Source organism: Haliotis rufescens, unplaced genomic scaffold (assembly GCF_023055435.1).
Source record: "Haliotis rufescens isolate VD_foot unplaced genomic scaffold, xgHalRufe1.0.p SCAF_31, whole genome shotgun sequence".
NCBI lineage: Eukaryota > Metazoa > Mollusca > Gastropoda > Lepetellida > Haliotidae > Haliotis > Haliotis rufescens.
Genome location: NW_025964013.1, coordinates 3,159,259 through 3,182,668, shown reverse-complemented (window position 1 = coordinate 3,182,668; position 23,410 = coordinate 3,159,259). Strand labels below are relative to the sequence as shown.

At 44.5% G+C, this 23,410-nt stretch overlaps 1 protein-coding gene and 1 long non-coding RNA gene across 2 annotated transcripts; both read left to right on the top strand.

The window, feature by feature from the left end:
* The first annotated feature begins 3,919 nt into the window (after positions 1–3,919).
* On the top strand, positions 3,920–7,443 carry LOC124136836. The gene is made up of 4 exons (XR_006861425.2): positions 3,920–3,981; positions 4,309–4,514; positions 5,755–5,921; positions 6,796–7,443. It is a non-coding gene; the product is annotated as an uncharacterized LOC124136836 (long non-coding RNA).
* Positions 7,444–12,052: 4,609 nt separating this feature from the next.
* LOC124136837 lies at positions 12,053–22,402 on the top strand. The gene is made up of 5 exons (XM_046502881.2): positions 12,053–12,175; positions 18,207–18,295; positions 18,935–19,053; positions 20,262–20,346; positions 20,553–22,402. The coding sequence occupies exons 3-5, from the start codon at positions 19,011–19,013 to the stop codon at positions 21,640–21,642; spliced, it is 1,218 nt and encodes a 405-aa protein (XP_046358837.2). The 5' UTR covers positions 12,053–12,175; positions 18,207–18,295; positions 18,935–19,010; the 3' UTR covers positions 21,643–22,402.
* Positions 22,403–23,410: the final 1,008 nt, after the last annotated feature.

The following is a 23,410-nucleotide window of genomic DNA, read 5'->3' as shown; positions in this document are numbered from 1 at the left end:
AGTCACTCCGATGCCAGCAGGAATATGCTGCCTTGTTGTATATTTGGGGAAAGCGAAGCCTGTAAGCAGGGAAAGTATGCCTGGTCCGGCTCAGAACTATGCAAGCACCATGTCCGGTTGACACTAGCAGCTCAACTATATCCTCTAAGTGAAACCAATTTCGTTTCTGGGTACTAATTATTTTTTAAAAACATAGAGAAGTGAACACACGTCGCCACTTTGTCCCAGCTGCCTTCTTTCTTCATTCAGAACACACCAGTTATCAGTGAGCCTTTCTATGCTTCTGTAATGGCACCACTCATTCTTAAACGTATCTTTGTGAACTGAGGAAACGGTGACTGTGTTATTGTAACGAAACTGACGTAATTGATTATTGACATAATTGTAGCTTGAATCAGCTGAATCGGCTGCAATGTGGCAGCAATATAGAAAAGTATGAAAACATATTCACTTACCCGGACAATACACTTCCGCTGGTGATAATCCTTTGATTCTTCAGAAGTCAATTAACCAAGTAACACTGAGTTACGTTTGAGACGAGCTTGTTTATTGTACATGTAATCCCCTTCGATAAATATGGCGTCTGTGGGGGTCAGAGGTCAAAGTTGTGACTTCAAACTGTGAGTATGGCCTGTCAACCAGCGAAACGTAAGCGACACGCAGTTACAGCACGCGAAAAAAGGGAAATTTGTCTGTTTAAGGAAAAACACCCGTCAGCAAGTTTGGAAACCATCCGTAGGTATTATGGCACTGAATTATTGTTTACAATTCAAACCTCAAAATGGGGTAAAGTTCAAACTTCCATGACAGATTTTTTGAAACGTGTATGTCTTGAATAAAGATTGAGTGGATGTATCTGTTTGCTCTGTTATCTGTCATGAGATGCATAATTGAAGGGAAGTAACTCTTCCAGTAAGAAGCTGGTTTCAGTTATACGGAAATTCGTTCATACGGACGAATTGTGAAATGACGCAAGTGTCCGTATAAACGAGGCACGACTGTAGTCAGTCTTATTCAGTATTCTAATGCCTGTCACAGATCTGTCTGTCAGCTCGGTGATCTTTTTCCAAAGCCTTTTATTTATCGCAGGACTAGGACTCAAGTAAGTAAACAAGCTCTAACGTTTGTATTGTATTAATGCAAAAAAACGGTTCAGAGCATCACTAAACAACAAAACATTATGTCGAAGCATCATCACGACGTTCTTCGCCGCGTCTACTAACGACCTTGAACTTTATTTTTTGGCAAATGGGACCTGTCGTTAAAATGTCGTCCTTTTTATCAACCGATGAAATCCCGTGTTATGAACATTAGTTCCTGGGCTGTGCCGCACTCGGGTCGAGGAGGTGAAATGTGGTTTAACGTCGATTCAACATTATTGCACTTATATAGCGATGTACATCTACGTGTATCGCTGTACTACCCCGTAGTGTAGCCCTAGCTCACTGAGATACCAGATGAGTCCTTTTATATCCCCGTAATGCCGAGCGTCAGGCAGGGTAACAACAAGTACCATCTATTAACGTATTTTGATATGACGCAGCCAGGGGATCGAACCACCGAGTTTTGCGCTCTCGGGGCGGGTAGTATGGTGTTTAACTGTTGAAAAGATACTCTTGCCAACTCCAGTGTACTCCATCTCTATTCAATGAAATATTTGTTATGGAGATATGGTGAATCATTTCATAGTATTTCGTATTCAATATAAGATATAGCTACGCGTTGAATCGCAAAGAACAATGAATAACGAACCGTGGTTTATTTCACGACAAAGCATTGTTCTATCGTGACGTTATTTCTGGAGACTCGAATATGCGATCGCAACTTGATGACGTCATATATTGGACGACGTTATTTTTTAGAGGGAAGTGTCTTGTAACTTGTTCCCTATAGATGAAGCTGGGCGACGCAGATAAACGCATTGGTCAAAGGATCGCATCCAAATTTGGAAAAAATGTGACAATCAAAGTTAGGAGAAAAGGTACAGATAGTAGACATGAGGATTGTGAGAATATGCGGGAAATGCCAAACTTACCCATCTGTTCGTAAAATGGACTTGTCCGACATTGCCAAGGTCGGATTCTATTGAGGGAGTCAGTATTTTTAAAATTTTGGTAAATAGTTTTAAAGGTTGTGAATTTTATCAACATCCTTAAAGAGGTTGTATACAATGTTGATATCTCATATAAGAAACAAACGACGAGTGGGAGTTGTTTATCGTAGAATAAAACACTGCAGGGAGAGTAAACCATGAGGTTAAATCACAGATACGACATTTCATATCGGTTACCATCGTTATACTCTTCGCAAAATGTAGGGGGATCATGGAATACAAATGTTAATACCAAATGTTGACGACAAACATCCTGTGCAAGAACGTTCAAACTGTACAACTAAACACCAAAACACATCCTACAGTTTGCACGTTTTGTACGGAGTAGCGCCACACGCGTGCGTAGCGTGTCATTCCTGATTTCGGCACTTTCAAGGAAGGTCGATTAATCTCTGTGGACCATTATTTCTGTCAATCTTATTGACTGCTTTATTTGTTTTTGGTTTCAGAAGGTTACACCGGGATAAGAAATAGTTTAAAAGATATGTACAAACCTTTTAAAGAACTTTGTCTCACATGTATAATGATATGCGTACATACGAAATACATGAATATTTATTAAAATATTTTTATAACATTCCAAACTGTAAATTATTAGGTTAAATATGTTTGTGTTACTCGGCACAAACATAAGAGGGAGACACGCTGTGTCCAAAAGAGCTTGCACTCCTCCCCTGCAGCCGCTAGGAGGCGAAGGGCAATATACCAGAGCAGCTCTATCCGACAGACCTATGTCCCCATACAGCATTTCGCTGTTGACCATTTCCGTGTAGCGGGTCTGTCTGTCGAGAGGGACGGGGACAGGCCAGTGTCCGTGTAGCAATGTAATTATATCCCTGTTGGACAGTGTGAATAATTGACGCGTCAGGCTACAGGAGTATTCATAAAAGTTAGGGTGGTAACGGTCATGGAGATCTGAAGTATGGTTCATGGTTTATAAACCCGCACTCACAACGTTGTGGGTTTCAGTTTGAACAACATCTACATTTCTCCAATCATCTACTTTATGATGAAATAATATGACAACAACGTAGCTATTACTTTGAAAAGATTATTTATGAAAATGTATTAATAACTTTACCACCGTAGATATAGCAATGTCAAAAGTATCATGTATACCACTATGATTGTGTCAACATAATACTCCTTGTATGTTTCAGGGAGTTATTGTGTGAAAACAAATTACCAGTTTTGCTTTCATAATACGGTACTGTACGCACTACTGTTCCCAAAACGTCACTTTACGCCCATCCTCCTTCAAAATTGTTGACGGTCACGACATCAACTGTCATACTCCACTACTGGTTGTAATGTGTACCCAATTCGTTCATTATTATCCTTCAGCAGGTATCATACCACACCATTGCGATACCACGATAATATAGAGTTGCCTCTCCCGCGCCCCCATACCCCCCCCCCCCCCAACCCCACACACCCCCACACACACACCACGCCCTCATACACACACACACACCCCTTGAGATACTTTGTTCACCGGTAACACTAAAGTAATCAGTGTAGATCAATTCCAATTGACGTGTCATAACAGTTGAACAAACAGCAAGAAACAATCGGCGTATAACATTATTGAATAGTTTAGTAAGCGTACTCCATCAATTAGGTTAAATTGATTGCCTCTACAATATAGCATTCCATGGTGGAGACAACTATTACTTTTTAATATTGGAAATTTTAAGTTATATCCTAGCATCCCCTCCTTTTTAAGAGCATAGTTGGGATATTGCAGTGGACGGCTGAGACACAAACAACCGGATACGGAAGACGGAAGATTTGTCCAAATATGGCCACATGTCCATGTAGTAAACTTAGTCACGGAACACGATACGACTTGTAGCAGTCACATATCGGTAAGTCAACAAACTGCACTAGTCTTGTGTGATTAATTCGTTTAAATTATTATGTCTATGATTATATTTGGGATATGAGCTGACAGAAATTTGATAAAACTAAACGATTCTCCAAAAAGTCCTAACCCTTGTGCGACATAACATTAAACTGATAATGCCAATGAAACAGCCGAGACCATCGCAGTCCTAATTACGCTTTTAAATTTTAACAATGGTTTTGCAGGAGTTTGCGGAAACGCTTTCTTGTCATTACGTTTGTTTAGTATTTCGGGTTGACAATACGGCCTCTTTAATGACATGAAACTAATTTATTCTGATCCTCTACAGGGCGGAAATATTACGTGGGAAAGGCGCTCAGTGCCTACTAGTTTATGCACGAAAGACATCTCGGAATAGTCATTCGTTTCGGATATTTCATTGTTACATCTCAGTGTATCCTTCTGCCACTGACCTTCCGTCGTTGACTGTCCATCACTGCTGTTGCCTATATCCAGTAGCCGTTGCAGAGAGCTGATACAGTGGACATGCAATGAGTAAGTACAATGGCACCGACAGAAAGGGTCGTGCATGTTGTGAAATATAAAGCGTAAGCTCTGCATACCAATTACCCGGGTTTGTTTACCCACATACGTGATGTCCGCCCTCGGTTCCTCCTGCCGTGCAACTTGTGGCTATGGAAAGGGCTTTGTCCCTTTATTTGCGTGGTTGATGAAACGGACGAAGAACGTTACTCACTAATCACAGTATTACTTATACTGACATTCTGAATAAGGCGTATAGCATGCGTAAATCACTTTACATTGTTCACTGCTTTTTAATTCTAGATTTGGGGGCACGGGTGGCCCAGACGTCTAAGGCGACGTGCAGAGCTGCGTCCCTTGGGCACGCCAGAAACCAATGATTGTGGGTTCGAATCCCGGTTCGCCCCGATTATGTTTCTAGGTTTGTCACCACCATACCCGTGTTCGTGGTTTTCACCGAAGTGGTAAACGTCGGAGACCTGCATTACTTCGGGCTTTCCTCCCAAATTAAGCTGACACGCCGTGATATGACTGGAATACTGTTAAAAGCGGCGTTAAACCAAACTCATGCACTCACTCACTAGATTTACCTCGTGCCTGAATACCTTGACTAGTTAAGAGATGACCAACTGTGTTTACAGTGTAGAATTCCGAACGAAGATTTGATACCTTTAAATTTCATTTGAAACCGAACGTGATGGGGTTCGAATTTGAAAAAAGGTACAGGTATGGAGTCAAAGATTGAAACGTCTATCATGAAAACACACTTGGTTTATTTTCATTGTACCATGAAACGATGACAAAACAAACGCGAACTCTTTGTTTATAGTGGAAATGATTAGTGGTGGGACATCGGGTGAGCCTAACATTTTCAGATGGTTGAAAGTGCGAATTCAGGGATCAGTGGACATCGCCTTGAATCTTCATAATATATTTATTTTATGGATTCCTAAAATATCATGGTAGACTATGCATTAGATATCACAGTAGATGAAGTAAGTTAATGTTGTTTGTCGCCGTAGCTATCCGAGCTATATCACCGCGGCATGTACATCACCAACTCGGGCCTAAACCTGCCAGTACAACCATGGGGGACGAGCAGGGGCGATGTCACGCTGTCACGATGTCAAGCTGTCGCCAAGGTCACACAACGTGACCGGCCAGGTCTCATGTAGTCGACTCCCGAAACAATTGGATTCTGGAAACGTATGCTTACTCGCGTGTAAATGGATGTCACATGAATGTTTTTCAGGTGAACAAGTGACTTGCCTTTGCATGTGTTTGCGACGGATCCAAAACTCCAAGAAAGCGACCCATCATGTGTATGTCTCTAGATTCCAGTGAAATCGTGCTTGTGGTGTGCGTTGTCGTTGCATTCGTTGTTGACGTCATCCTCCTTGGGTACTACATCATCAACCGGTAAGACATGGATTATTGTGATGACGTAAGCTTGTTTCCTGCAATATGGAGAATTGTAGATGTGTCTGGCCTCATATAGCAGGTATAAAAATAAAGCTTGGCAATCCCGATATTCATGTTATAATCCGTGTGCTGTATGACGCGAATTTGCTTGATGACATCAGTAGTCGTATGCCGTCTCCGTTTATGTTTTTGACTGATGCAAAACAAAAGTCAAAACCAAATATTAGGCTGTTATTTTCAATAACATAACATTTACACTACTGTACAGGAAGCACAGCTACGCTAAGCTCCTCCTTCACTCGTGAATACATAGAGCCCATATTGGAATCACTAGTGACGTGTGTTTGATTTAGTCAGGCAATGCTTTGTTTGTTTGTTCTTTAACGCCGCACTCAGTAATAATCCAGCTATGTGACGGCGGTCTGTAAATAATCAAGTCTGGACCAGACAATGCAGTGATTGACATCATGAGCATCGATCCACGCAATTGGGATACGATGACATGCATCAACCAAGTCAGCGAGCCTGACCAACCGACCCCGTTAGTCGCCTCTTGCGACAAGCATAGTCGCCTTTTACGACACGCATGCGTTGCTGAAGACCTATTCTACCCGGATCTTCACGGGTCTTCACATTCATAATACCGTACCTAACTCACGGATTCAATTGAGCCCAACTCCGTGCATGAATCTTGTACGAACTTTACCGTCTCCTGACAAAGAGGCACTGTGTTGAGTAGATGACCGCAAGGCTATACGTATGGAAACAGCATTGTTATATGTTTATGGATAGATAGATTCCATTCATGTAGCCGCCAATTGCTATATCTGACTTCATTATACCCATCGTCATCTATGTTTCTTTTCTTCAGGAACAGGAAGCCAGCAACATGTGCAGCTATTGTGGAGTATGCCAGTCATCAACCACACTGGTCAGATCGTGACGACACTTCAGAACAGAATGAAGAAGTGAAAGTCGTTATCGTTGACAATAGGCCGGAAGGGAAACCTTATCAAGACACTCGAGAATGTGGTGAGGACTATGACACGTTGTGGAGTGTTAACAGAAACAGATTACAGTTTGACAACAGGACGGACACGACAAGTGTTTACAGTCACATGATCCGGCGTGACAATGCATGTGTTTGGTCTGACGAAAACAATTACGATAGGGCTGTATTGTCTACTTGTGACAGGAGAACGATCAGTGCCTTATACGAAAGGGTGCATATGTCAGGGGAATAGTTGTTGAGAAGTGTCAGGAGGAACTACTTGCCTGCTATCCCGTGGTTGGTAACATTTCCGTTGGGATAGGTGAAATGTATTCCTTTCTGCCTGACTTAAGACAGTGATCTGTGACTCACTGGCCTCAACAGGAGCCACCTTTGTGACTTAAAAGCTGTGGTGAGGTGAGGTGAGGTTAAATTGGGTTTAACGTCGCGTCCAAGATTATTGCACTTATATAGCGACGTGCATGCACGTGTGTGTGTGTGTGTGGCTGCTTGTACTAGTCCGGACTGATACCGATTTATAGTGCTAGCTCACTGAGATACCATGCCGCAGTTTAACATGAATACCCCACTCAGACACAGTATACTGACTCCGAGCCGACCAGTCCTTGTTTTAGCCCCTTAATGCCGAGCGCCAGACAGGGTAACAACAAGTACAATCTTTTAACGTCTTTTTGTATGACGCGGCCCGGGATCGAACCCTGGACCTTCCGCTCTCCGGGCGGACGCTCTACCACAAGACCACGGAGGCGGTTTAAAAGCTGTGAACAAGGACACTGATTATCTATTCTAGAATGAAGCTACTTATGGGGCCCTGCAACTTTCAAGGATCGGCTTTGATTCACAACATGTGCAAATTGTGTGGTGTGGTGTCCCCACGCCGTCATATCGCTACATCATTGCTTAGAGCGGCGTAATACAGACTCACTGATAGTTATATATGACACTGTAATTTGTGAATCTAAGGGACATTGTCGCGTTTTCGCCCTTTCAAAAACAAGCAAAACGAGTCAAAATCAACCACAAAAATGCAACAATGCGCCATGTCGGATTGTCGCGCTTTCGATAATATTTTTGACTTTAACAAAAGGGCAACAAAGCGACAAGAACTTCTACTTTTCAATGTCTCAAACTAGTTTTAAAATAAACTTTTGATATATTGCAAGTTGTTTGTACACATTTTAATACACCATTTGTAACGCACAACTGTTTCTAGTGACGATATGGCTGATATTCTGCAGATGTGAATTTAAATGTAAACTCATTCACTCTAATGGGGAAGCGCATACTGATAATGCAAACAGGATGTATGAAAATAAACTAGAAGAGTGTCTGCTTTGTGGCAAATGAACCCCTACAATATTATCTGGTGGCAATGGGGTTTACTGACACTGTGTTAATTTCTGCCTTGACGACCGAAACACATATTTTCTTCCCATGATCATATACCGGAAATGTTTCTTGAAATTTAACCCTACATTTGTAAATATTTTGCATTATCAATAACTGATGGCGGCTCAACCCAACGGCTGCATGACCTGCATCTACCAGAGTGCACGCTAACACTCACCGTGTCATGTTGTATTCGATCTCTGGTTTGACCTGTTTCATATTATTTACAAATATGATAATATACACGAACTATTACATGAGATATGTTAAATTCATAAAGAAAAGTTTCGGTTTCGAATTGTTGACTGCATTACATGATATGAACATGCTCTCGCTTTGCGCTTGTTGTTTCCGGAAACTCGTATCTGCCATGATAAAATATATGATTATAGCGTTCCCTCGCTATCTATCGTACTCCCTCGCAGTGAACGCCAAAAGGTATTGGGGTCACAGTGCAACTGCGAGGGAACGAAAATAATCTTACGAGGGAACGCGACAGGATAGCGATGGAACGCTTTAAATATATATTTGGCCATGGCAGATTGGAGCTTCCTTAGTTGTGGTATCTACATCTAGGATCTCATTTGTATCTTATATATTTATTCAGGGCGATGCTCTCAGCTAGGTTTTCTTTTAAATAGTTTACAGAATTATGGAGACACAGCTGTGTCGAGTGGTGTTCGTAAGGTCGAGTTGTTGGTTGGAGTGGTACTCATGAGGTGCTGGTGTCAGCCCGCTGAATAGAATGGTACCCATTAGTTCGAGTTGGTGGCTCACTGTGTCGAGTGGTACCCATTAGTTTGACTTGCTGGCTCACCGTGTCGAGTGGTACCCATTAGTTCGAGTTGCTGACTCACTGTGTCGAGTAGTACCCATTAGGTCGAGCTGCTGACTCACCGTGTCGAGTGGTACCCATTAGTTCGAGTTGCTGGCTCACCGTGTCGAGTGTTACCCATTAGTTCGAGTTGCTGACTCACCGTGTCGAGTGGTACCCATTAGTTCGAGTTGCTGGCTCACCGTGTCGAGTGTTACCCATTAGTTCGAGTTGCTGACTCACCGTGTCGAGTGGTACCCATTAGGTCGAGTTGCTGGCTCACTGTGTCGAGTGGTACCCATTAGTTCGAGTTGCTGGCTCACCGTGTCGAGTGGTACCCATTAGTTCGAGTTGCTGGCTCACCGTGTCGAGAGGTACCCGTTAGTTCGAGTTGCTGGCTCACCGTGTCGAGTGGTACCCATTAGTTCGAGTTGCTGGCTCATTGTGTCGAGTAGTACCCATTAGTTCGAGTTGGTGGCTCATCGTGTCGAGTGGTACCCATTAGTTCGAGTTGCTGGCTCATTGTGTCGAGTAGTACCCATTAGTTCGAGTTGCTGGCTCACCGTGTCGAGTAGTACCCATTAGTTCGAGTTGCTGGCTCATCGTGTCGAGTAGTACCCATTAGTTCGAGTTGCTGGCTCACCGTGTCGAGTGGTACCCATTAGTTCGAGTTGCTGGCTCACCGTGTCGAGTGGTACCCATTAGTTTGACTTGCTGGCTCAACGTGTCGAGTGGTACTCATTAGTTCGAGTTGCTGGCTCACCGTGTCGAGTGGTACCCATTAGTTCGAGTTGCTGGCTCAACATGTCGAGTGGTACCTATTAGTTCGAGTTGGTGGCTCACCGTGTCGAGTGGTACCCATTAGTTTGAGTTGCTGGCTCAACGTGTCGAGTGGTACTCATTAGTTCGAGTTGCTGGCTCACCGTGTCGAGTGGTACCCATTAGTTCGAGTTGCTGGCTCAACGTGTCGAGTGGTACCTATTAGTTCGAGTTGGTGGCTCACTGTGTCGAGTGGTACCCATTAGTTCGAGTTGCTGGCTCAACGTGTCGAGTGGTACTCATTAGTTCGAGTTGCTGGCTCAACGTGTCGAGTGGTACTCATTAGTTCGAGTTGCTGGCTCATTGTGTCGAGTGGTACCCATTAGTTCGAGTTGGTGGCTCATTGTGTCGAGTGGTACCCATTAATTCAAGTTGCTGGCTCACCGTGTCGAGTGGTACCCATTAGTTCGAGTTGCTGGCTCAACGTGTCGAGTGGTACTCATTAGTTCGAGTTGCTGGCTCAACGTGTCGAGTGGTACCTATTAGTTCGAGTTGGTGGCTCACTGTGTCGAGTGGTACCCATTAGTTCGAGTTGCTGGCTCATTGTGTCTAGTAGTACCCATTAATTCAAGTTGCTGGCTCACCGTGTCGAGTGGTACCCATTAGTTCGAGTTGGTGGCTCATTGTGTCGAGTGGTACCCATTAGTTCGAGTTGGTGGCTCATTGTGTCGAGTGGTACCCATTAATTCAAGTTGCTGGCTCACCGTGTCGAGTTGTACCCATTAGTTCGAGTTGCTGGCTCACCGTGTCGAGTGGTACCCATTAGTTCGAGTTGCTGGCTCATTGTGTCGAGTGGTACCCATTAGTTCGAGTTGGTGGCTCATTGTGTCGAGTGGTACCCATTAATTCAAGTTGCTGGCTCACCGTGTCGAGTGGTACCCATTAGTTCGAGTTGCTGGCTCAACGTGTCGAGTTGTACTCATTAGTTCGAGTTGCTGGCTCAACGTGTCGAGAGGTACCCATTAGTTCGAGTTGCTGACTCTACGTGTCGAGAGGTACCCGTTAGTTCGAGTTGCTGACTCAATGTGTCGAGTGGTACCCATTAGTTCGAGTTGCTGACTCACTGTCTCGAGTGGTACCCATTAGTTCGAGTTGCTGACTCACTGTGTCGAGTTGTACCCATTAGTTCGAGTTGCTGGCCAACAGTGTCGAGTGGTACCAATTAGTTCGAGTTGGTGGCTCACTGTGTCGAGTGGTACCCATTAGTTCGAGTTGCTGGCTCATTGTTTCGAGTGGTACCCATTAGTTCGAGTTGGTGGCTCATTGTGTCAAGTGGTACCCATTAATTCAAGTTGCTGGCTCACCGTGTCGAGTAGTACCCATTAGTTCGAGTTGCTGGCCAACGTGTCGAGTGGTACCCATTAGTTCGAGTTGCTGGCTCACCGTGTCGAGTTGTACCCATTAGTTCGAGTTGCTGGCCCACAGTGTCGAGTGGTACCCATTTGTTCGAGTTGCTGGCTCATCGTGTCGAGTGGTACCCATTAGTTCGAGTTGCTGACGCAACGTGTCTAGTGGTACCCATTAGTTCGAGTTGCTGGCTCACCGTGTCGAGTGGTACCCATTAGTTCGAGTTGGTGGCTCATTGTGTCGTGTGGTACCCATTAGTTCGAGTTGCCTGCTCACTGTGTCGAGTGGTACCCATTAATTCGAGTTGCTGGCCAACAGTGTCGTGTGGAACCCATTAGTTCGAGTTGCTGGCTCACTGTGTCGAGTGGTACCCATTAGGTCGACTTGCTGGCTCACTGTGTCGAGTGGTACCCATTAGTTCGAGTTGCTGGCCCACTGTGTCGAGTGGTACCCATTAGGTCGAGGTATAGGCTAGCCGTGTCGAGTGGTACCTATTCAGTCGACTTGTAGGCTCGCTGTGGAGCACACTTTAATGTTTCAGAATACCTCCAGCACTCGTGTGTTATCATTCAATAAAATGAAATGCGGGTTTAGGCAGTTACACGTACGGAAAGTAGACACACGGCACATCAGCTACATTCCTGATTGACTTACAAACAGCGTCCTTATATCTGTGTGCCAGTTTCAAATACCACACTGATTACCGACTCGATCCGGAAACTTAATAATTGCTATCTTACAACAACTGTCGCTGTCAACACGTACATAGAAATACGCTGTGCATTTACCATGGATACAAATCAGTGTGCTTCGATATTGATTGAGAAATAGAGTACTGCTTACTCGACAATGGTAGAAACTAAACTGGCGGTAAGTCTTAGTGGTCATATAGAATACACTTGTTTTATTTTTTTATTTTCATAATATCTTCCTTACACACTTAACAAAATAAACCACTCAAGAAATCAACTTTACAAAACGTGAAAATTTAAATGTATAAATAAGCGTCTAGGTTTCGTGAAGGTATTGGGGTGGGTTGGGTTGGGGTTGGGGTGGGTTGGGGATGAAGGGTGGGTGGTGGTGGAGTGGGAATGAGGGGTGGTAGGGTGGGTCAAGCGGGTAATTTGCTTGACATTGTGATTTAAATTGGTAGGGTTACGATGTAACAACGTAACAACAGAAAACGTCCCATCTTGGGAGTGTTGCTGATACACATTCGGCTCAATGACACATCCACGAGTCCATCCAAGGCTCAGAAACTGTGCACAGTTGCGTCCCTTTGGCGTACACGGATCCTCCATTTCGCCCATTTAGCGATTCCTATTATTGTTTATCGTGGGTTTTGCGCGCTAAAGTTATATGGCCTACTACCATTTGGTTTTCTGATTATTCAGCTGCCACGTCGTTATACATTTGAAATACTAATGAAGGCGGCGGGCAGAACGCACTCATTCAGAAAGTGAAACTGACGCCTTGTCCTTAGTGTTGGTTGAGGGCTTGCTGTTTCTGTAATAACTTCACCAGGCTGCCACATGAGCTGTGTATTGGCACCGCGACGTTCTTTTCTAAAACCGATATTTATGACACACAGAGGAGGAATACAAAGAATTATGATAGCCGCTCAAATATATTTGCTTTCAAATAAGTACAGACCCTAAACGATCCCAACGGTGCCACACACAATCACCTAGTGTCCTACAGGGTGTTATACAAGGTGTTCCTCGATGTCCTACAGGATGTTATACAAGGTGTTACACATGGTGTCACACAGGGTGTCCTACATAGTATTACAGCGGATGTCTTTCATGGTACTACATAGGGTGTTCTACGTGGTGTCACACAGGGTGTCATTCATGGTGTCACACAGGGTGTCCTTCATGGTATTACTAAGGGTGTTCTACGTGGTGCCACATAGGATGTCCTACACGGTGTAACACAGGGTGTCTTCATGGTATTACATAGGGTGTTCTACATAGTGTCACACAGGGTGTTCTTCGTGGTACTACATAGGGTGTTCTATATAGTGTCACACGGGGTGTCCTTCATGGTATTACATAGGGTGTTCTGCATAGTGTCACACAGGGTGTCCTTCATGGTATAACATAGGGTTGTCTACATAGTGTCAAACAGGTTGTTCTTCATGGTGTCACACAGGGTGTCGTACATGGTGTCACACAGGGTGTCCTTCATGGTACTACAAAGGTTGTTCTACATAGTATCACACAGGGTGTTTTCATGATATTACAAAGGGTGTTCTACATAGCGTCACACAGGGTGTCCTTCATGGTATAACATAGGGTGATCTACATAGCGTCACAAAGGGTGTCCTTCATGGTATCACATAGGGTGTTCTACATATCGTCACACAGGGTGTCCTACATGGTATTACATAGGGTGTTCTACATTGTGTCACACAGGGTGGCCTTCATTGTATTTCTTAGGGTGTTCTACATAGTGTCACACAGGGTGTCCTTCGTGGTATTAAATAGGGTGTTCTACATAGCGTCACACAGGGTGTCCTTCATGGTATTACATAGGGTGATCTACATAGCGTCACACAGGGTGTCCTTCATGGTATTACATAGGGTGTTCTACATAGTGTCACACAGGGTGTCCTTCATTGTATTAGATAGGGTGTTCTACATAGTGTCACACAGGGTGTCCTTCATGGTATAACATAGGGTGTTCTGCATAGTGTCACACAGGATGTCCTTCGTGGTATTAAATAGGGTGTTCTACATATCGTCACACAGGGTGTCCTTCATGGTATTACATAGGGTGTTCTACATATCGTCACACAGGGTACCCTTCATTGTATCACATGTGGTGTTCTACATGGTGTCACACAGGGTGTCCTTCATTGTACTACATAGGGTGTTCTACATAGTGTGACACAGGGTGTCCTTCATTGTATTACATAGGGTGTTCTACAAAGTGTCACACAGGGTGTCCTTCATGGTACTACATAGGGTGTTCTACATATCGTCACACAGTATATCCTTCATGGTACTACATAGGGTGTTCTACATATTGTCACACAGGGTGTCCTTCGTGGTATCGTATAGGGTGTTCTACATTGCGTCCCACAGGGTGTCCTTCATTGTACTACATAGGGTGTTCTACATAGTGTCACACAGGCTGTCCTTCATGGTACTACATAGGGTGTTCTACAAAGTGTCACATAGGGTGTTCTTCATAGTATCACATAGGGTGTTCTACATAGTGTCACACAGGCTGTCCTTCATGGTACTACATAGGGTGTTCTACAAAGTGTCACATAGGGTGTTCTTCATAGTATCACAAAGGGTGTTCTACATAGCGTCACACAGGGTGGCCTTTATGGTATTACATAGGGTGGTCTACATAGTGTCACACAGGGTTTCCTTCATGGTATTACATAGGGTGTTCTATATAGTGTCACACAGGGTGTCTTCATGGTACTACAAAGGGTGTTCTACATAGTGTCACACATGGTGCCCTTTATGGTATCGTATAGGGTGTTCTACATAGTGTCACACAGGGTTTCCTTCATGGTATTACATAGGGTGTTCTATATAGTGTCACACAGGGTGACCTTTATGGTATTACATAGGGTGGTCTACATAGTGTCACACAGGGTTTCCTTCATGGTATTACATATGGTGGTCTACACAGCGTCACACAGGGTGTCCTTCATGCTACTACATAGGGTGTTATACGTGGTGTTACATAGGGTGTTCTTCATGGTATTACACAAGTTGTCCTACACGGTGTCACACAGGGCGTCCTACATAGTTTTACATAGGATGTCATTCATGGTATAACATAGGGTGTCCTTCATGGTATCACATAGGATGCCATTCATGGTGTCACATAGGGTGTTCTACACGGTGTCACACAGGGCGTCCTACATAGTATTACATAGGATGTCATTCATGGTATTACGTAGGGTATCCTACATGGTATTACACAAGTTGTCCTACACGGTGTCACACAGTATGTCCTACATGGTGTCACACAGGGCGTCCTACACGGTGTCACACAGGGTGTCCCACATAGTATTACATAGGATGTCATTCATTGTGTTACATAGGGTGTCGTGCACGGTGACACACAGGGTGTCCTACTCGGTGTCAAACAGGGCGTCCTACATAGTATTACATAGGATGTCATTCATGGTGTCACATAAGGTGTCCTACATGGTGTCACACAGGGTGTCCTACTCGGTGTCAAACAGGGCGTCCTACATAGTATTACATAGGATGTCATTCATGGTGTCACACAGGGTGTCCTACACGGTGTAACACAGGGTGTCTACTCGGTGTCACAAAGGGCGTCCTACATAGTATTATATAGGATGCCATTTAAGGTATTATTTAGGATGTCCTACATGGTGTCACACAGGGCGTCCTACACGGTGTCACACAGGGCGTCCCACATAGTATTACATAGGATGTCCTACATGATTTTACATAGGGTGTCGTACACGGTGCCATTCAGGGTGTTATACAAGGTGTTCTACTGTGTCCTACAGGGTGTTATACAAGGTATGACATAGGATGCTGTACACCGTGTCACACAGGGTGTCCTACACGGTGTCACACAGGGTGTTATAAAAGGTGTCCCACGCTGTCCTACAGGATGTCCTACATGGTATTACATAGGATGTCCTATACGACGTCACACAGGTTGTCGTAAACGGTGTCTCACAGGGTGTCGTACACGGTGTCCTTCAGCGTGTCCTACACAGTGTCACACAGTATGTCCTACACGGTGTCACACAGTATGTCCTACACGGTGTCACATAGGACGTCCTACATAGTATTACATAGGATATCATTCATGGTGTTACATAGGATGTCGTACACGGTGACACACAGGGTGTCCTACATGGTATTACTTAGGGTGTCCTGCACGTTATCATATAGGGTGTTATACAAGGTGTTCCACGGTGTCCTGCAGGGTATTATACAAGGTATGTAATAGGATGTCCTATACGACGTCACACAGGTTGTCGTAAACGGTGTCTCACAGGGTGTCGTACACGGTGTCAAACAGCGTGTCCTACACAGTGTCACACAGTATGTCCTACAAGGTGTCACATAGGACGTCCTACATAGTATAACATAGGATGTCATTCATGGTGTTACATAGGGTGTCGTACACGGTGACACACAGGGTGTCCTACACGGTGTCACACGGGGCGTCCTACATAATATTACATAGGATGTCATTCATGGTACTATTTAGGATGTCATTCATGATGACACACAGGGTGTCCTACATGGTATAACACTGAGTGTCCTACACGGTGTCACACGTGGCGTCCTACATAGTATTATATAGGATGTCATTCATGGTATTATTTAGGATGCCCTACACGGTGACACACAGGGTATCCTACACGGTGTCACACAGGATGTCTTACATAGTATTACATGGAATGACATTCATGGTACTATTTAGGATGTCATTCATGATGACACACAGGGTGTCCTACATGGTATAACATTGAGTGTCCTACACGGTGTCACACGTGGCGTCCTACATAGTATTACTTGGAATGTCATTCATGGTATTACATAGGGTGTCCTACACGGTGTCACACAGGGTGTCATACAAGGTATTGCATAGGGTGTCCTACACGGTGCCATTCAGGGTGTTATACAAGGTGTTCTACTGTGTCCTTCAGGGTGTTATACAAGGTGTTCTACTGTGTCCTACAGGGTGTTATACAAGGTATGTCACAGGGTGTCCTAAACGCCGTCACACAGGATGTCCTACATGGTTTTACATAGGGTGTCCTACACGGTGCCATTCGGGGTGTTACACAAGGTGTTCTACGATGTCCTACGGAGTGTTATACAAGGTATGACATAGGATGGTGTACACCGTGTCATACAGGGTGTCCTAGACGGTGTCACACAGGGTGTTATAAAACTTGTCCCACACTGTACTACAGGATGTCCTACATGGTATTACATAGGATGTCCTGCACGGTGTCATATAGGGTGTTTTACAAGGTGCTCCACGGTGTCATGCAGGGTATTATACAAGGTATGTCATAAGATGTCCTGTACGATGTCACACAGGTTGTCGTACACGGTGTCTCACAGGGTGTCGTACACGGTGTCCTACAGCGTGTCCTACACGAGTTCCTACTGGGTGTTATACAAGGCACGACGCAGGGTGTCACACATAGTATTACATAGGATGCCCTATGTGGTATTCCATGGGATGTCCTTCCGGTTGTTTTGCGCGGATTTTCACAGGCTGCGCATCGTGACTTATGGGTTATTTCCGCCTCAAAGCCGACGTCAGAGCTATAAATAGGTACAAGGAACATGTTGTGGGATAATAAGGGCATATCATAGCGTTACGTGTATTCAATGTACTGTTTCGTTTTCCTTGACCACATTCGGAGGTTTAACAGCAATGATCACGGGGTGATATTCATGTATGGATGTAAGGAAGTTATTCTGTTTATTGGCAAGAGAAAAGACTAATGACTAACGCGGTACCCGTGAAGATCCGGGATAGTATAAGTCTTCAGCAACCGCTTCTTGCCGTAAAGAGCGACTATGCTTGCCGTTAGAGGCGACTAACGGGATCGGGTGATGAGTCTCGCTGACTTTGTTGATGTATGTCATCGTATCCCACTTGCATAGATCGATACTCATGATGTCAGTCACTGGATTGCCTGGCCCAGACTCGATTCTTTATAGACCGCCGTCTTATAACTGGAATATTGCTGAGTGCGGCGTTAAACAATAAACAAACAAAACAAACCCAAACAACGCGGAACATTTATTACACATGCGCATGCATTAGTCACATCAGTCTTCCTTGCTGTGTCACATGAAGAAGTGGACTTATATTGCTATGTTCTGATTATCACAAGCACAATTATCTCTTTGCCTAGGTTCACGACTAACATACATGAATGACCCTTAAGGAACGCAGAAACAAGATTTTACACATTACAGCCAACAAGAACAACGCTGGGTAATGGTATGTAACGATGTCGTTTACTTCATATAATTATGCTGTCATTAAGGGCGCAACGATACATGGGCCTCACCACATGGGTGACTAGCTGTAATGTCAAAGGAAACATCATATCGATGCCTACTACGTTCACTATCGACAGGACCGCCTCCGTGGTCTAGTGGTAGAGCTTCCGCCCGGAGAGCGGAAGGTTCGGGGTTTGATCCCCGGTCGCGTCATACCAAAAGACGTTAAAAGATGGTACTTGTTGTTACCCTGTCTGGCGCTCGGCATTAAAGGGCTAAAACAAGGACTGGTCGGCTCGGAGTAAGTATACTGTGTCTGAGTGGGATATTCATGTTAAACTTCGGCATGATATCTCAGTAAGCTAGCACTATAAATCGGCATCAGTCCGGACTAGTACAAGCAGCCACACAAACACACACACGTACATGCACGTCGCTATATAAGTGCAATAATCTTGGACGCGACGTTAAACCCCATTTCACCTCACCTCACCACTATCGACAGAATAGAACGGACGTTATGAAATGAAAGTAAAATGCTGATGAAGTTTCTATTCATCTTAATTGAAAATACACCTTCTTTCAACAAACAAGCGAGTATTTATTCAAAACATTTATATTTGTTATTCTATATCAGATAAGAATTCAGACGTACATTCGCAAGCAACTTCTTCTGAGCCGAGGACCAGACCGGCGCTTTGGGCTTTGTCATCATGTCAAATATTACAGGGACGGCTTCAGAAAACTCAGACGAAGGTACTCACATCACTATACCACTGCAATAGTTTGAACCATACTTGCACAAATATTGCAGTGGTGCTTTTACAAGTTACAATGCCCCAAACAGACGCAACCAGTCACGTACCATGCTGCCTCTTGGATTCCCAATGACCGCCTCCGTGGTCTAGTGGCAGAGCGTCCGCCCGGTGAGCGGAAGGTCCGGGGTTCGATCCCCGGCCGCGTCATACCAAAAGACGATGGTACTTGTTGTTACCCTGCCTGGCGCGAAAACACAGACTGGTCAACTCGGAGTCAGTATACTGTATCTGAGATGGGTATTCGTGTTAAACTGCGGCATGGTATCTCAGTGGGCTAGCACTATAAATCGGCATCAGTCTGGACTAGTACAAGCAGCCACACACGTAGCATGCACGTCGCAATATAAGTGCAATTATCTTGGGCGCAACGTTAAACCCCATTTCACCCCACCTCACCTTAGATCCACAGAGGCGGTGGGTAGCTTCGTGGACAATTTCAGTTGCTGTCCACCGCTGTGACAGTGTCCGAATAGTGCTCAGTGAGGAGTAACATCATAGCTACTTGTTCACTCACTCCCAGAATCAGTTTTCTTTGTGGGATGGGGTTCTTTCCTACCACTGTTATTTATATACGAGGGTTGGTTGAGCATGACCTCGATACATTACAAAGATTTAGTCTTCAGCATAATCTCCATCCTCATTGCTACACCTTGACCAACGATGTTGGAGTGGTTTTACTCAAGTTTGGTAGAAGTCCTCTAGTCAGTCCAAAATGTTCTCCACAGCTGCTAGTGCAGTGTCATATGCTTCGTTTATTGTCTGGCCCTTGTGATCTTCACAGGTCTGTACACCAATGAACTAACAAAGTGAAAGTCAATTCATTTGAACATTGCAATGGCCTGAACATGCATGAGTATGCTTTGTGACCGCTGTGATGTCATCGGTTACCATGACATCACAATCAAATCATCACCCTAATGCCTCTGTCACTGAAGCTGGTTGGCTGAACATTTTGGAAACGCAAGAGATTGGTCATTTTTACTGTTTACAAACATAAAAAGGTTTCTCGGTGATAAATAGAATCGCGTCCGCATGCCTCGGAGTGCTTAACTGTTATAAACTCGGGTTGATATAATTTATATGAAAAGACACGAGGATGAGATTTTTCTATGTATCCCCACTGCAATCGCATTTACTGAATTTCAGGTGGTATCCCGGTCGTTGGCATAGTGTTTATCGCTGTAGCTGCTGTTACTGCCAGCGCTGTCATTTGTGCTGTCATCATTAAGCGGTGAGGAGGGTTGTTATGTCATACATTTTCTCCAGCTGTAAACATCCTGATGCCTTGTACTTCGTAACAAAGCTTTGTGTATGCAGTACTATTTCTGTTACCAAATGAGTCGCATTCATTACCTTTCATTTAATCCAATTATCAGAAAGAATACTGCACCAATACACATTCAACTTTATTATCTTTCATCGATCTATATTTTTCAGACGCAGAAGTACATCTACCCATGCACGTGAAACCGGAGCGTCTTCTGCGTCACATACCGAATCTGATCTGCAACCTGAAATACCGTTATATATCGGGCCACCCATACCACAGGATGTGCATACCGCATCAGCTGAACTCACACACGCCGACAACAACACAAAGATGGAGGGTTTGGACTCGGATTTTGTACAGTCACATTCGTCATCTGGCGCCACTTCAAGCCTCCCTAACACTGCAAGGATGCACGTGCCAATTATACACCCAGCTGACCGCTACATATTTAGAGAATCATGCAATGTGGTTTCCTCGATGGCGGATGACCCGTATTTTTCATTCAACTCCGCTATCTGCATCGCTTCTTGTTGGGATGGTAGAGGAGGGCGTCAGTCAGATCATGTATTGCGTCAATCGGGTTTATACGCTCAGATGCTGGATGGTGGTATAGCGCCAGATATGTACTCACCTTACGATGGCCTGGTTCTCCGAGCAAGCCTCACTCAGTCAGATCACTACACCTACTTACATGCATTGTATCGTGTCTCGGAAGCACTGTCTATAGTTCAGAGAGAAAGTGTCATCTATGACATCCCCAACGTTCCTGGGCGGGCGTTTGATGCAGCTGCGTCTGAACCAGACCACTACACTTACTTAGAGACATTGTATTGTCCATTGACAGCACGATCTTCAGTTCAGTCCGAAGGTGTCATATATGATATTATCAGCGATCTGGGAGGTAACACCGGTAGAACATCAGGCCAGTACACGCGCATATTCAACATGCGCCGTTCTTCGGAACGTCATACAAGACCTCTGTTTCCCAGTGGTGAGTACGCTATTCCATACCCGTCCTCAGGGATAAGATTTTCATTCGAGATTGACCACTTCAACACGCCTGGTTACATGGATCCTGTGACCATGTCTTCATTGACAAGCTATTCGACCGAGGCTGACCACTACGACACGCCTAGCCAAATAGATCCTGTGAATAATTCTTCATTGGCGAGTTATTCATCCGAAGCTGACCACTACGACACTCCGCGCAGAAGCAAACCACGGAGCTCATGTCGAGCCACATATGGAAGCGAGTGAGGCATGAAACTGACAGCCAGTTTATTCCACTGCAATTGTTTCACTGTGAGGTAACTGGGATTATATCGGACCAGCTGCCAAACCGTCTCCAGTTTCTTGACAAACGTGATACAAGCGCACAATGTGATATCTTTGTGGAGTGCAAGCGTATCCAGTGGTTAACGTGTCCGCTCTTCACCCAGAACGTCCGGGGTTCGATTCCGTGTATCCGGGTTCATTGTGTGAATCCTATTTCTAGTGTCACCCGCCAGGGGATTGTTTGAGGGGGGGAATATTCACCCACTCGTATACTGTTATAGTTAACAAAAGGTCGTTCTGACGTGACCTGTCATTGGATGTCTTCAGCGGTAGCGAGAACTTGTATCTGATTTTAATGAGCATGTGGTAATCGAAACATGTGATTAATCATGTTTTGTTTATTTAAAGCATTAATTGTTGATTGTTAGCAAGGTTATCTCTGCAACGGTTGTAATATGCGGCTACCAGCCGACCCGTCTCGCATCAAAACACGGAATATGTACTCGCGGACAGATGACTGATTAACGAGACTGATTAATGAGTGATTTCGGTAATTCCTTCCAAATTAGGTGTGTCGGAGCGCGAGACTGTCGGATTAACGGGTCTAAATAGCACTGATTTAATCGGTTCTCATCATCAGTATTGGATAAAGCCGATTGTCGGATTAACGAGTGCCGGATTAACGAGACTTGACTATGTATGTACATCATGAATAAAAGTGTTGTAAGTTGTAATGTTCTTAACGTCTATCGTAATAACTTACGATGTGTATCGAAATGAGTTTGTGTCACAGTTCACGTTGACGTGCCACAAGCACAGTACACGATTAATTCGATGTTTCGATTGGGCACCTTATGACATGTCCAAACAAGTCCATCAACAATGCACACACCTTAAGTGGAACACATAGATATCGGTGTGGGAACGGTGTGCGTAACGTCCGTGTACTGCCTGTCTACTCTTTTTACATGATCATGGGGGCAGTCGGGTAGCCTAGTGGTTAAAGCGTTCGCTCATCACGCCGAAGACCCGGGTTCGATTCCCGACATGGGTACAATGTGTGAAGCCCATTTCTGGTGTCCCCCGCGTGATATCGCTGGAATATTGCTAAAAGCGGCGTAAAACATACTCACTCACTTACATGATCATGACACCAAAATGTCCAGCTGGTTTTGTCAAAATATAAATAAACAGCTCATTGATAACCTCATTCAGTCAGCTAACAACGTACCCGTGAAGATCCGGGGTAGCATAGGTCTTCAGCAACCCATGCTTGCCATAAAGGCGACTGCTTGTCGTAAGAGGCGACTAACGGGATCGGGTTGTCAGGCTCGCTGATTTGGTTGATGCATTTCATCGTATCCCAATTGCGTGGATCGATGCTCATGACATCAATCATTAGATTGTCTGGTCGACACTCGATTCTTTACAGACCGTCGTCATATAGCTGGAATATTGCTGAGTAAACAGTCAGCTCAAAGTCAAAACACCCGATCCCGTTAGTCGCCACTTACGGCAAGAATCGGTTTTGAAGACCTATTCTAGCCCGGATCTTCACAGGTCTCATATACAACTGACGAAGCAATCAGCGCGTACGCAGGTGACTGAACAATCAGCTCGTGATCAGCTGACAGTTTAGACTGATGGTATTCAGCCTGGTCATGTATTGTGAGCATACTTGGTTCGACAAATCAAAGCTGTTTGCTGTGCTACTTATATCAAATCAAAACCTAAATATTGTTGTTGATTT